We start from the raw sequence: 12,545 nt of genomic DNA on the forward strand, positions 1-12,545 counted from the left end.
CCACAATCCCACACTCTTAAGAAAAAAGGTGCTATCTAGAACCTAAAAGGGTTCTTCGGCTGTCCCTGTAGGATAACCTTTTGAAGAACCCTTTTGGGTTCCAGGTATAACCAAAAAGGGTTATCTTATGGGGACAGCCGCTTGGCTTTGGGGGTGACCAGTGAAATATACCTGCTGGAGCGCGTGCTAGGGGTGGGTGCTGCTATGGTAAACAGTGAGCTGAGATAAGGCGGGGCTTTACCTAGCAAAGACTTATAGATGACCTGGAGCCAGTGGGTTTGGCGACGAATATGAAGCGAGGGCCAGCCAACGAGAGCATCCAATTTGCTGAGTGTTGGAGGCTATTTTGTAAATGACATCGCCGAAGTCAAGGATCGGTAGTATCGTCAGTTTGACGGGGGTATGTTTGGCAGCAAGTACATGCTGTCCCCTGTAGTCCCCTTCTCAACAACAAACTGCTTCTTTCTAACTTTGGGTTTTGTCTCTTTAGGGTGAGTTTAAATCCCAGCCTACTGAGTCTGCCACCCTGGGAAGATCCTCTCTCTTCCTCCCTCCCCAGTTTTGGATCCTCTCTCTCTGTGTTGTCTCTCCAGGGATGATGAGATCAGGAGTAAATGTGGCATCGACGCTACGACCTACCTGTCCTTCCAGCGCCACATCATCCTGCTCATGACTGTGGTCTGCCTGCTGTCTTTGGCCATCATCCTGCCTGTCAACTTTTCCGGGAACCTCCTAGGTAATTTAGAGGGAGGCCTTGGCCCGTGTTGGGAGGCCCAGGGATATCCTAAATGGCAGGGGAGGTAGAGGGGCACCTCGCAAGGAGAGACCAGGCCACACATGCATATGCAAACACACAGATGCACGCATACACACACACAACACACACACACACACACACACACACCACACACCACACACACACACACACACACACAACACACACACACACACACACACACGTGGGTGGGCTTGCACTCACACACACCACATATACCACCACAGTTATAAACACAAACTGACAGTCTGCCCAGGGATATCCGAAACGTAGGCCACACAGTCAAACGCGCACACACACACACACACCACAGATACAAACACAGACGGACATTGTCTGCAATTTGACTTAGTGCTCAATTGAGTTATATTAGTGGTATTTAACTTAGACCTTCCCCAAGAAAAAAGAGTATGAATATGAAAACTTTAATTTCCTCCCGACATACACTTTGGTGTCAGAGGTTGTTAGCTGTAATGGATAGTAGAATAAATGACAGTTGGCAGTTAAATGTTGAGTAAGTTCCCATATAGAATGTAAAGCAAACACGTTTGAGGTCTGGGGGGACCAGGGTTCTCCATAGCCACTTTATTACTGTTGGCTGTCATCTATATGGACCATTGTGTCACCCCGTCGTTAAATTAGCCAACACCCTTATATCGGTCACCATAGAAACAGTACATAAATGGAGCGAAACTAAAATAGAGGGTGGAGACGTGACTAATCTCGCAATTCTGTCTTAAACTTTTCACTGAGTTTTTACTAAATTGGATGAGACAATCCTCTGTTTGATCCTATTGCCATCTTAACCATATAACGATGAGGGTATTCCTCTTAAAGTCCATTTAAAGTTTGAAGTCTCTTTCTTCCAAAAAAATGACTGTTACACATAACTGTCATATGTTTTCTTTTCTGTAGGGGATAATCCTGAAAATTTTGGAAGAACGACTGTGGCTAATCTTCCTGCAAAGTAGGTCAAAGGGCTGGGTCTTCTATTTTTGACAACTTCAAGAAATGTTCATGAATATCTTGAGACCACCATGGTTATTCAAGAGTCATGTGAAATGCCTTTTCTTTATCTTCTCTTAGGGACAGCTTCCTGTGGCTCCACAGTATCTTTGCTCTGCTCTACTTCATCATCACAGTGCTGTGTATGGCCCACCACTCCTCACGCCTGGAGTACAGAGAGGACGAGAAGGTGTGTGAGGGCTCCTCAAACCTGGCCAAATGCAGTGGTGTAAAGTACTTAAGTAGTAATTTAAAGTATTTTTTCTTAAGTAGTTTTGGGGGTATCTATACTTTACTATTTATATGTTTGACAACTTTTACTTCGCTACATTCCTAAAGAAAATAATGTACTTTTTACTCCATATGTTTTCCCTGACACCTAAAAGTACTCATTATATTTCTAATGCTTAGCAGGACAGGAAAATGGTCCAATTCACTCACTTATCAAGAGAACATCCATGGTCAGCCCTACTGCCTCTGATCTGGTGGACTCAATAAACACACATGCTTCGTTTGTAAATTATGTCTTAGTGTTGGAGTGTGCCCCTGGCTATCTGTAACTAAAAGAATCAAGGAAATGGTGCCATCTGGTTTGCTTAACATAAGGAATTTGAAATGATTTATACTTTTACTTCTGATACTTAAGGTTATTTAAAACCACATACCTTTTAGACTTTTATTCAAGTAGTATTTTACTGCGTGACGTTCACTTTTACTCGAGTCATTTTCTATTAAGGTATCTTTACTTTCACTCAAGTATGACAATTGGGTACTTTTTCCACCACTGGCCAAATGTGTAATGATTACTAGGTAACATGGTCAGGTTACTGTCTCTGAAAACTGAAAGAGACACCTTTTGATGTGTGTAATGCATGGTTACCATCTTACTTTTATTATTGGCAAACGTATTGTTGTTTTTTGTCAGGTGGCCAGGACTCTCATGATCACCTGCATCCCAAGAGAGATCTCAGACCCAGGCCTCATCACAAAACACTTCCAGTAATATTATGTTTACTTCTCACTTCTTTACACACTCAAAATAATGCTGATTAGTAATAAACCTAGTCCCTCTTCCCTCCACTCTAGTGAGGCTTACCCCAGCTGTACTGTCACTGACGTCCGCTTCTGCTTCAATGTACACAAACTGATGATGCTGGACTCTGAGCGGTACAGTAACTATGACAATATAGAGAAATTAATCAGTAATCCAATACAATCATTGTTTTGTTGTTTTTTACCTCTGCAGATTTTAATTGTTGTGTTTCAGACGGAAGGCGATGAAAGGAAGGCTGTATTTCGCCACTATGTCCCAGAAGGAGGGGAAGATCATGATTAAGACCCACCCCTGTGCTACCATATTCTGCTGTGACGTGTGCGGCTTTGAGCAGGTACTTTTGTAACAGAAACGTTAGTGAACCTTGGTCATAGTAATTATGTTGCATTGATTGTGTTTTGCCACTGGATGGCACTAAAAAACTACATTTGATTTGAGCGGCAATGTGTAGTTTCAACTGTCTGAATAGAAATGCAGTAAGGGACATGACTAGACTTGATGAATAATACTGGTATGTCGCTAATCTATATTTTCAACTCTTTGCAGGTGGATGCAGAGCAGTACTACAGTGAGTTCGAGGAGAAACTGACTGATGAGTTTAATGCAGAGAAGCATCGCATCTCGCTCAAGAGGCTGGGCATCGCCTTCGTGACTTTTCGGGATGAGAGGATGACTGCTGTGTGAGTGAACTATGACCCCTGACCTCTGACATGTTAACGCACTGTTCTGCAGTCTCCCGCAGTGCATGCATGGCACACCAATATAATGATATGTTACAGGGTTTGATTGAATGTGTTCATGAGTGTGTCTCTGCCTGTTTTGTGTGATGACTTTGTGTGTTGTGTTTCTCCCTACAGTATTGTCAAGGACTACAGCCGGCTCCGTTGCCGTCGGAGACCCAAGCAATCTAGCATCACCACGGTAGTTCAGTCTCACAGGTGGGGTGTAGGCTATGCCCCAGCTCCAAGCGACATCATCTGGTGAGTGAGGAGGTTATCTGATAGCAGATCAAGGCTAGAAATTCCCTCCCATTTGGTTATCTAACTGTACTGAGGCCGGAATTCAACCTGACACATTAACGAGCTGTGCCCTGCCACAGACTTTTAAAGCTGTTTGCAGAGGTCGTTAATCTGTTACTTTCTCTTACAAGAGCGCCGTCTCTAGTCACTGCCATGTGGCCGTTCCACTCAACCATTTAACCATCTTAATTAGATGGATTTTAGAATTATATTTGTGTGGGTTATCTTAGATGGTGTGTTTTATTTTTTTACAATGAAATTGTTCGTTGGTAGTTTAGTGTATTTGAGATCAGTTATAAAATGAAGGGTTTAGATGGTAACCATCAGCCTCTCTGAGGTTACATGATAACCATCAGCCTCTCTGAGGTTACATGATAACCATCAGTCTCTCTGAGTTTACATGATAACCATCAGTCTCTGACGTTACATGATAACCATCAGCCTCTCTGACGTTACATAATGTGAGTGTTACATATGTATGGTGGGATTAGCCAATGAGGTATCCCTGCCACACGTCGCTCGCTGTTTGTGTTTCATGCCTCCTTGGCTGTGTGTATAGCAGTTTGTGTGGAGGGAGTAGTACTGCTTCCTGGTGCAGGTAGTCTAGACAATTGTGGGGCTCCCGGTCACGGCCGGCTGTGACACATTGCCTCTGCATGTCGCTCTGGGTAACCGATTGTTTCCCTTCTTTAAAAAGGAGTGTGATGTGTCCAACCTGTTATCCACTCCAGAGTAGTCAGTGCGCTGCAGCATACTCCCTCTCACGTTAGGGGTTGCTTTTGTTGTATTCATACTTTGTGGGTTTACACAGTAGTACATATTAGTGGCGATATGACGTGAAGGCTTTTGGATAGATGAGTATCTGACTTCTTGTTTACTTCTCTGTCTCCAGGGAGAACCTGTCGGTGTGTGGCTCCCGCTGGTGGCTGCGCTTTGTCCTGCTCAACATCCTCCTCTTCCTCCTCCTCTTCTTCCTCACCACGCCCGCCATCATCGTCAACACCATGGACAAACTCAACGTCACCCGGCCTGTTGACAGCCTGAGGGTCAGAATTCATTTCAGAATTACAGTGTTTGTGGTGCTGTACCAAAACAAATAAACTCCAGAATGAACTATATTAAAATGAACTCATGATGTTTTGGTTTCTCCCCATAGAGCCCGATCATCACTCAGTTCTTCCCTACCCTCCTGCTCTGGGCGTTCTCTGTCCTGTTACCCTTCATAGTCTACTACTCGGCCTTCTTCGAGTCTCACTGGACCAGGTAGAGTACTGGACTGCTGCAGGCCCCAGCAGACACTGTCTGACACTCAACCTATATGGCCTAGTTCTGTCCCTGAAAACACTTTCTTCAACAGTTCTCTCTGTCTCTCTGTCTCTCGCTCTCGCTCTCTCGCTCTTGCTCTCTCTCTCTGCGTTCTCTGTCTGTCTGCCTGCACTACTTCTCTAGTCAGGTTGTCATAGTGATCTCTGTGGAGATAATGATATGCACAATGGTCACTATGCACTGAGGAGCAGAATAACTCTGCATCCGGAGGAGACAACCTCACACGGCACCTATGAGCACCGTCTCTTTACATAACCGCCCCCACCACCCACCCATGTGTTGTGAAGGCGTGGTGTGTGAACGACTTAATGCAAATCAAATGTTTACAGTTATTGGTGTGAAAAGCTCTGCTCGTGGTAATGAGCCCACCATGAAGTCCTTTACATTTGAAATAGAGTAATAAAATATTTTAATGTTGCTTATTGAATGTGAGGGAGTGCAATTCTAACATATACTGCATGTTTCAAACATGTGTTTTGTAACTACATGTCCTCTGTTGTAATGTGGTCCATGTTGTGGGGTCCTCAGATCCAGTGAGAACCAGATCACGATGCACAAGTGCTTTGTACTGTTGGTGTTCATGGTGATCATCCTGCCCTCGCTGGGTCTCTCCAGGTATGGATATAGAAACATACATGCTGACCTAACAGATCATTTATAGTTTCCTGCTATGATCGTTACACAGATTACACATGATCCTATACTTATACTCCAATGTACCTGTGGTTCTTTCATCTCTAGTCTGGACCTGTTCTTCAGGTGGCTGTTTGATGTCAATTTCCTGGAAGACAAGAATATAAAATTTGAGTATGTTTAATTGTTCTGCCCTCTAATGCCATGGTACCATGCTTAGCTGGCATAACTGCCATATACAGCGCGCATGCACCTAGGCTTTGCTTCCTCTCCTCTGTGTGCAGGTGTGTGTTCCTGCCTGATAACGGAGCGTTCTTTGTGAACTACGTGATTACGTCCAGCCTGATCGGCACGGCCATGGAGCTGCTGCGTATCCCAGCTCTGATGGTGTATGCTCTGCGTCTCTGCTTGGCCAAGCCCGGGGCCGAGCGCATCCACGTCAAACGGGTGAGAGGAGCAGTATTTGACTGTATTATTTGTGTGAATTATTGATGTAACTTTTCTTTTCAAGTGTGTGTTTTGTCTGTCTCTCCAGAGCCAGGCCTATGAGTTCCAGTTTGGTCTGGAGTACGCCTGGACCATGTGCATCTATGCTGTTAGCATAACCTACAGTATCACCTGTCCCATCATCATGCCCTTTGGTGAGTGTGTGTTTGTGCGTGCCTCCTCCTCCCTGTGTGTTTGTCCGCTCAGTGTGGAGTGGAAGCCTCTCTCCTGCTACTGTAATGTTGGTCACCTCTGCTGCCAGCCTGGTGCAGACTGTGTGAAGTGAATGTGCTGTAGTCCCAGACACTCAGACACAGCGAGCTGGGAGCCAGACGCCCACTTTACTCCTGTCTCTGCCCAGAGCCGCAACAATCCTTTATTTACTACTACTCTCCAGGCCTTGACGCATGCCTTCCACATTGTATCAGTCCTGGGCTCAACTGCATGCTGTCTTTAACCTGTGATTCACTCTGTAGCCCAGAGTTGGGGTCAGTTCCATCTAAATTCCAGTAAATTCCGAAGTCAACTGACAGGAATGGGAGTTGAATTGACCTCAACTATGCTTTAGACAGAAGTTAACAATATTATAATAGGTGATTGGCTGCATATGTCCTCATCAGTCAGCTCTGTAATGTCTCTCTCTCAGGGCTGCTCTACCTGATCCTGAAACACATGGTGGACCGCTACAACATCTATTATGCCTACGTGCCCACCAAGCTCAACCAGCGCATCCACACTGCAGCCATCAGCCAGGTCATCGTGGCGCCCATCCTCTGCATGTTCTGGCTTCTGTTCTTCTCCGTGCTCAGACTGGGTGCGTACTTCCTGGTTCCTGTTACCGTAGTCTATCAAACGGACCAATACATTTGGGCTAGCCACTGTTAATCAGATATAGCTTAGTGGCTGCTAGAGTGGTCATATGGTGGTGAGGTCTTGATTGTGGTTCTTCTCTTTCCTTTGTGCTCCAGGCCCAGTGCATCCCATCACCCTCTTCACCTTTGTGTCCCTGCTCTCCTGCCTTGCCTTCTCCCTCCTTGGCCTATGCCTTAGGAAACAGCCTGACAAGTCATCAAGCTACCAGGTCAGCTACAGTATTAACAATGGAACATAGTGGAGTTTTTAATTTACATTTTATTTTACCTTTATTTAACTAGGCAAGTCAGTTAAGAACAAATTCTTATTTACAATGATGGCCAAACCCGGACGACGCTGGGCCAATTGTGCGCAGCCCTATGGGACTCCCAATCACGGCCGGTTGTGATACAGCCAGGAATCTAACCAGGGTCTGTAGTGACGTCTTTAGCCTCTAGGCTAGCAGAGCCTTAATAGTTTTTTACGATTAACTCTAACGTCATTGATTAGGCCTAAACCATATGCAATGTCTTTATGTGAAGTGGTGTTTAAGCATCTGCTGTGGCTGTGCTGGTGAGATTGAATCCCTATCATTACTTAAGTGAGAGATTATTCTTGACCCCTCCTGGACTTCTGGTGGGTGTAGAGCACAGGCCCTCAAAGGCTAAATGACTTCTGTGCCAATGTGTTTCAGATGTCAGACCAGGTGTCTGCTGACCAGCCAGCAGAAGGGGCCTTCGCTAATGCAGAGAGAAGCTCCACCCCCTCCACCACCCCATCTAATGTACCTGCCTCCCTTCAATCACACCACTCTCTCAATTCCTCACAGAGTTGTACAATATTCTCATAACAAGAAGATCTGTATGGGTAAAATCTCAGTTGTAGTCATTAGTAACTTGTCTCTGTGTCCCTCTCCTCAGCTGTTTGTGGCATCTGTGTTGCTGGAGCCGGAGCTAGGCCTGACCCCGATGCCCTCCCCAGCTCACCAGAGCTACGGGACCATGGCCAGCTCCCAGGACCGAGAGGAGGAGGAGGAGGAGGAGGAGGACCACGTTGAAACCAATGAGACAGAGCTCCAAGAGCCCCCAGACCCCTACTATGCCATGGACAGCCCAGTGGGTAACCAGTGACCCCCCCCCCTCCACCTCCATGCCTACGCCTGTGATATAAACGTGCCACAATGCTGCATATTTACCTTTTAACCTCAGAATCACATCCAACTGCCTCAGCCCCTCTGACTGGACCATGTTTGTGAGACCATTTGGATTGTGTCTTTGGCGGTTCTTTGGAACCCAAGGCTGAAATAATTTCTTCCTCAGCCCTGTGGCGGGGATGTGGAGAAAGGATGCAAGTGGCCTTCTCTCCCTCGGTGTACAGCAGTCAAAGTGACCACACCACAACATCTCTCAAAGCTGTCATCATAAATGAACCATACGGAGGATACTTCAAACAAAAGTGCTGTCATTTTCTGACTTACTGCTTCATAATTTTCTCCCTTTCCTCCCTCTATAAGTTGCATGGAATGAATTAACTAGCGAGGAAGGACACTGGGACAGGAGTAGGGGTGAATTTCACCAACTCAGTGGGTTTTAACCGACTGACCCTACTAGACAGAGTGGTCTTGGCTCTGGTGTGGTAGAGCTCCGTGAGGCAGAGGGTTAGGGTTGTAATCAAGCCATCTGCAGTGAGAGAACAGGACAGACGGATGGAGGGCAGAGTGGATCTCAGAGCTCTAACACTCCCTATGGAGTAGAAGGCACAAGGAACCCAATGGGACCTGATACTATTGTATTTTTTTGTCAAGGTTGTTATTTTTGCTATTCTGTAGTTGCCCGTTGTATGTGATATTATTGTGCTGAAGGGTGAGGGGCAGGCTGTTTATTGTTTAACAATGTATTTATGGTGCCATCCCTTTATTGTTTATTATTGTTTATAATTATTACTGTGAAAAAGGTGTCTTCTTGTTGGACAAGTCCAGGTAGTCAACCATTTCAAAACATGATCTCCAATTTACTTTGGTTTTATGTTTTGCATAAATGTACGGCAGCAAAAAATAGTAAAGAAAAAATACTAATCTTACTCTATTGCATCGTGGTTTCAGTAGTCCAAACCAGTCCTCTCCACTGCATGTTGAGAATGCTGTATAAGAGAAAGGATTTGTCTGTACATTGAGGGTGGACATGGAGTATAACAAACTTAACAGCTTTCTCTAATGCTGCATAAGACTCAGCTGACACAGTCATACAGTAACCTATGCTAGTGTTGTAATGCGAGTGTTTTGCTGCTCGAAGGAGAGGTTTCCTTGCGAAACTGAATGTAAACTGATTGTGGTTAGTAATTGTGCTCTCTTGCTGTGCCTTGAAGAAAATCGCCCTTTCGTCTAGCAATCCAGCATGGCCTGAAATATGCTGCATGGACTGAACTAAAAACCAGGGAAAAGATGGAGACAGATTTAAATTAACAAACACACATAGAGTAGCGTATGGCCATAGTTCTATCAAACGCTACCCATAACCAGCTATAATCTTATTCCCATCATTTGTGTGAGCAGCCATCTTCCTATGAATAGTTCCCTCAGCCAATAAACAAGCAGGGTTTAAATAAGTATTTAGGTATTATGCAAAATACTTATTTTCTGTGTAATTTGAGTATTTTTAAATAATGTGGCCAAAGTCAGCTCAGGCCAAAGTTCTATTTCAAGTCAGGCCAAAGTTCTATTTCAAGTATTTTCAAATAATTTCCTATAAATTGCTTTTTATTTTAAACTATTAAAAATGGCAAATTAAAATAATACCTCTAGGACCAGGTTCAAATGCATGGTATTAAAATATTTGTATTTGAAAATACAATTGTCTGCATTTGACTATTTTCAAATACTTAACAAATGTATTTCCAAAATACATTCTAATATTCAACTGCTTGTATTTCCATAACAAAAACATCTAAATACCTACTTCAAAGTGTATTTGAAAGTAATTGAAATACCCAGATCTGACAAGCAGTGTGCTCCACAGACCACTGAGCTAATGATGTTGACTCATTATGTGCTGACTGGATTTGCTTGTCTCAGGTGTCTTAGAATGTTGTTGTTTTTCCAATGGAATCATTGGATTGTGGCTTAAGGTGCCTTGTTGTGGGTGTCACTCTCTCTGTCTTTGCAGTTTCTAACTGCTGTATTCTGTGATCATATAGCCAAGCTCTTTGTAGATGAATTTGAAACTTGTTTCTCTGGTGTCTTGGCCCTTCCTACAATGTTATGATAAGTTATTATGTTATGTTTGTCATCATGCAGAAATTGTGGTTCCTGGTTTTTCCTGAACCCAAAGAAAGCTAGAGAATATATAGAATAATACTCCAAAATTAGAACTGTAAAATTGTTCGCCTAAGAAATGTCACCCAAAGATACAGGTCCATGGGAAGGTTGTCATTTTATAGTCATTGAAGTATATTCTTGATATACCCTGATGTCTTTATTTTGTATAATTTTTGTTATTATTATTATTATTATAAATAGTGTTTGTTAGAAGTGGTTTTGTGAAACGGACAGAATATTATAGGATAAATCTAGTGTCTTATAAAATCTAAGTTATTTGTTTAATTTCAGGGGGAAATAGAATTGTTTTATGAACAAATGTCCAGCATAAAAACAGAAAGTGATCATCCCAAAACGAGTCACTGTGTTATGTTCACAGTGTAGGCCTACGCTACCAGTTTGAACAGCACATCACAGAAACCCTAAACAAAAAAGTGCCTAAGCTCACCAAATGTGTGCTCTGGATTTCAGCTTTAGCATGTCGTTTCACAGGCCATGAAGTTCATATGTAGGCGCTACTTGGTCAATCCGACGTCTGCATTGGCCGTGCAGCATTTACAGCGGTACGGCCTCTTCAGAAGTCAGGGCATTCATACGTCTTGCGCTTCGTGGAGCAGCGCAGAGCTGTTGTCAAGGAAGTGAGCTTGTGTTTATACAGGACCTCCCGCCCTCACCTACCGTCAAACAATCATGTAAATGCGGAGCTATATGGAGCTCTCCATTGTTACAGAATTTGAGAGGCTACGGCGATGCAGTACAGAGCTCATTTTGGCCTCTGCATTCCTCCGTAGGCTCCGCAATTGCGTCACATCATCCATACGGTGCGTCCTACCACATTTTCAGATCAAGCATAAATTGTCTCTTCCTATTAAAACATGTTAATCAAGTTATTTTTTATGGTGGTCACAACGGTTGAGTAAACATCAAAAAGAAAGCTTGGTTCTTTATGTTCCGATAACAATGAGTGGGGGAATGTACGTGTAAAACTCACTGATATTTGATTCCAAATTAGCTCTGTTGTACCTAGGTCATTTGTGCTCATACATCAAATGCTCTTCACATGGATGCCCCGGCTCTATTTTGGGGATACAGTGGTTTTCCACTTAGGCCAAGCTCTTATTTTCATCCTTTACAGGAAACTGGTGTGTCCTTACTGAAGTACTACTTATAGATTTCTCTGAATCATTTACTTTTGCAGGGAAATAAAGTAAAACAAACATTCTGTCATCTTGATGTAAATTTGTGGCTTGTTTTTCTTTTTAACCTGAGGTTGAGGAACAGTGGGAGAGTGTGTAGCACTGACCTCCAACCGGACAGGCCTGAGCTGTTCTGTGTCAAATGTCTTTGAAGTGCTGTGAGTGCAATTCAAGTTGAATCCATGGCCGCTAGTGCCCCACATCTTGTGCTACAGGGAACAGGCTCCCTTTTCTCCTCTGTCTCCTGTGGTCTGCAGGGAAGGGGACAGAGTCACAAGTTCAGCAGAAGGCACGGCGCTTCCGGTCAAGGAAAAAGCCAAGGGGGACCTGCTGAGAGTTGACCAGGCTTTTATAGTGTTTTTTTATATGGTGTGGTTTCTCATGCTGGCCATGACAAAATGTAGCCTACAATTGACAGAGGCTCGTTGTCCAAGCATGTTTGGATATTCAGCAATGAGTGCAAGTTTCTCACACAGGGTCCAAGAGAGAAGGTTAATCTATAGTACATTGGTCAATTTGCCATCATTTAGAAACATTTTCATAAATGGGTATTGTTCTCAAACTATTGTCCTCAAATGTTCTGATTTGTAATGTATGTGCCATACTAAAATTTTTGCATCAAAAATTATATTTTACACTTTTCAAAATCCCCAGTTTTGTCAAAAATACATTTTAATGGTCAGCCTGTTGGTGCTGAATCAAGGTTGTGTGGGGAATGAGTTTCTCTGCTGATCAGATTTGTTCACAATGACCATGAATTTGCCTGGCAGCACTATGTCCCATTGTTAATAGGAAAGACTGCGCCCCGGTCAGAGCTGCAGAGACAGGTTTAATGCATGCAGGTGCTCACCTCCCTGATGACCCACTGTTTGGAGAAGTGCTTCTG

At 43.8% G+C, this 12,545-nt stretch overlaps 1 protein-coding gene across 1 annotated transcript in view; it reads left to right on the forward strand.

Annotated features, from left to right (window-relative positions):
- The window catches only part of LOC111968711 (calcium permeable stress-gated cation channel 1), a 35,434-nt gene extending 26,703 nt beyond the window's left edge, over positions 1-8,731 (forward strand). The window contains exons 6-23 of the mRNA XM_023994521.2: positions 594-736; positions 1,691-1,742; positions 1,862-1,970; positions 2,706-2,779; positions 2,867-2,947; positions 3,048-3,168; positions 3,381-3,514; positions 3,692-3,814; positions 4,746-4,899; positions 5,010-5,116; positions 5,708-5,794; positions 5,921-5,986; positions 6,097-6,259; positions 6,348-6,453; positions 6,945-7,112; positions 7,267-7,379; positions 7,845-7,934; positions 8,071-8,731. Of these exons, the coding sequence (XP_023850289.1) occupies positions 594-736; positions 1,691-1,742; positions 1,862-1,970; positions 2,706-2,779; positions 2,867-2,947; positions 3,048-3,168; positions 3,381-3,514; positions 3,692-3,814; positions 4,746-4,899; positions 5,010-5,116; positions 5,708-5,794; positions 5,921-5,986; positions 6,097-6,259; positions 6,348-6,453; positions 6,945-7,112; positions 7,267-7,379; positions 7,845-7,934; positions 8,071-8,280 (2,101 nt within the window). The 3' untranslated portion in view covers positions 8,281-8,731. The remainder of the gene's footprint in view (positions 1-593; positions 737-1,690; positions 1,743-1,861; positions 1,971-2,705; positions 2,780-2,866; positions 2,948-3,047; positions 3,169-3,380; positions 3,515-3,691; positions 3,815-4,745; positions 4,900-5,009; positions 5,117-5,707; positions 5,795-5,920; positions 5,987-6,096; positions 6,260-6,347; positions 6,454-6,944; positions 7,113-7,266; positions 7,380-7,844; positions 7,935-8,070) is intronic.
- Positions 8,732-12,545: the final 3,814 nt, after the last annotated feature.

This window comes from Salvelinus sp. IW2-2015, linkage group LG9 (assembly GCF_002910315.2).
Source record: "Salvelinus sp. IW2-2015 linkage group LG9, ASM291031v2, whole genome shotgun sequence".
Classification (NCBI taxonomy): Eukaryota; Metazoa; Chordata; class Actinopteri; order Salmoniformes; family Salmonidae; genus Salvelinus; species Salvelinus sp. IW2-2015.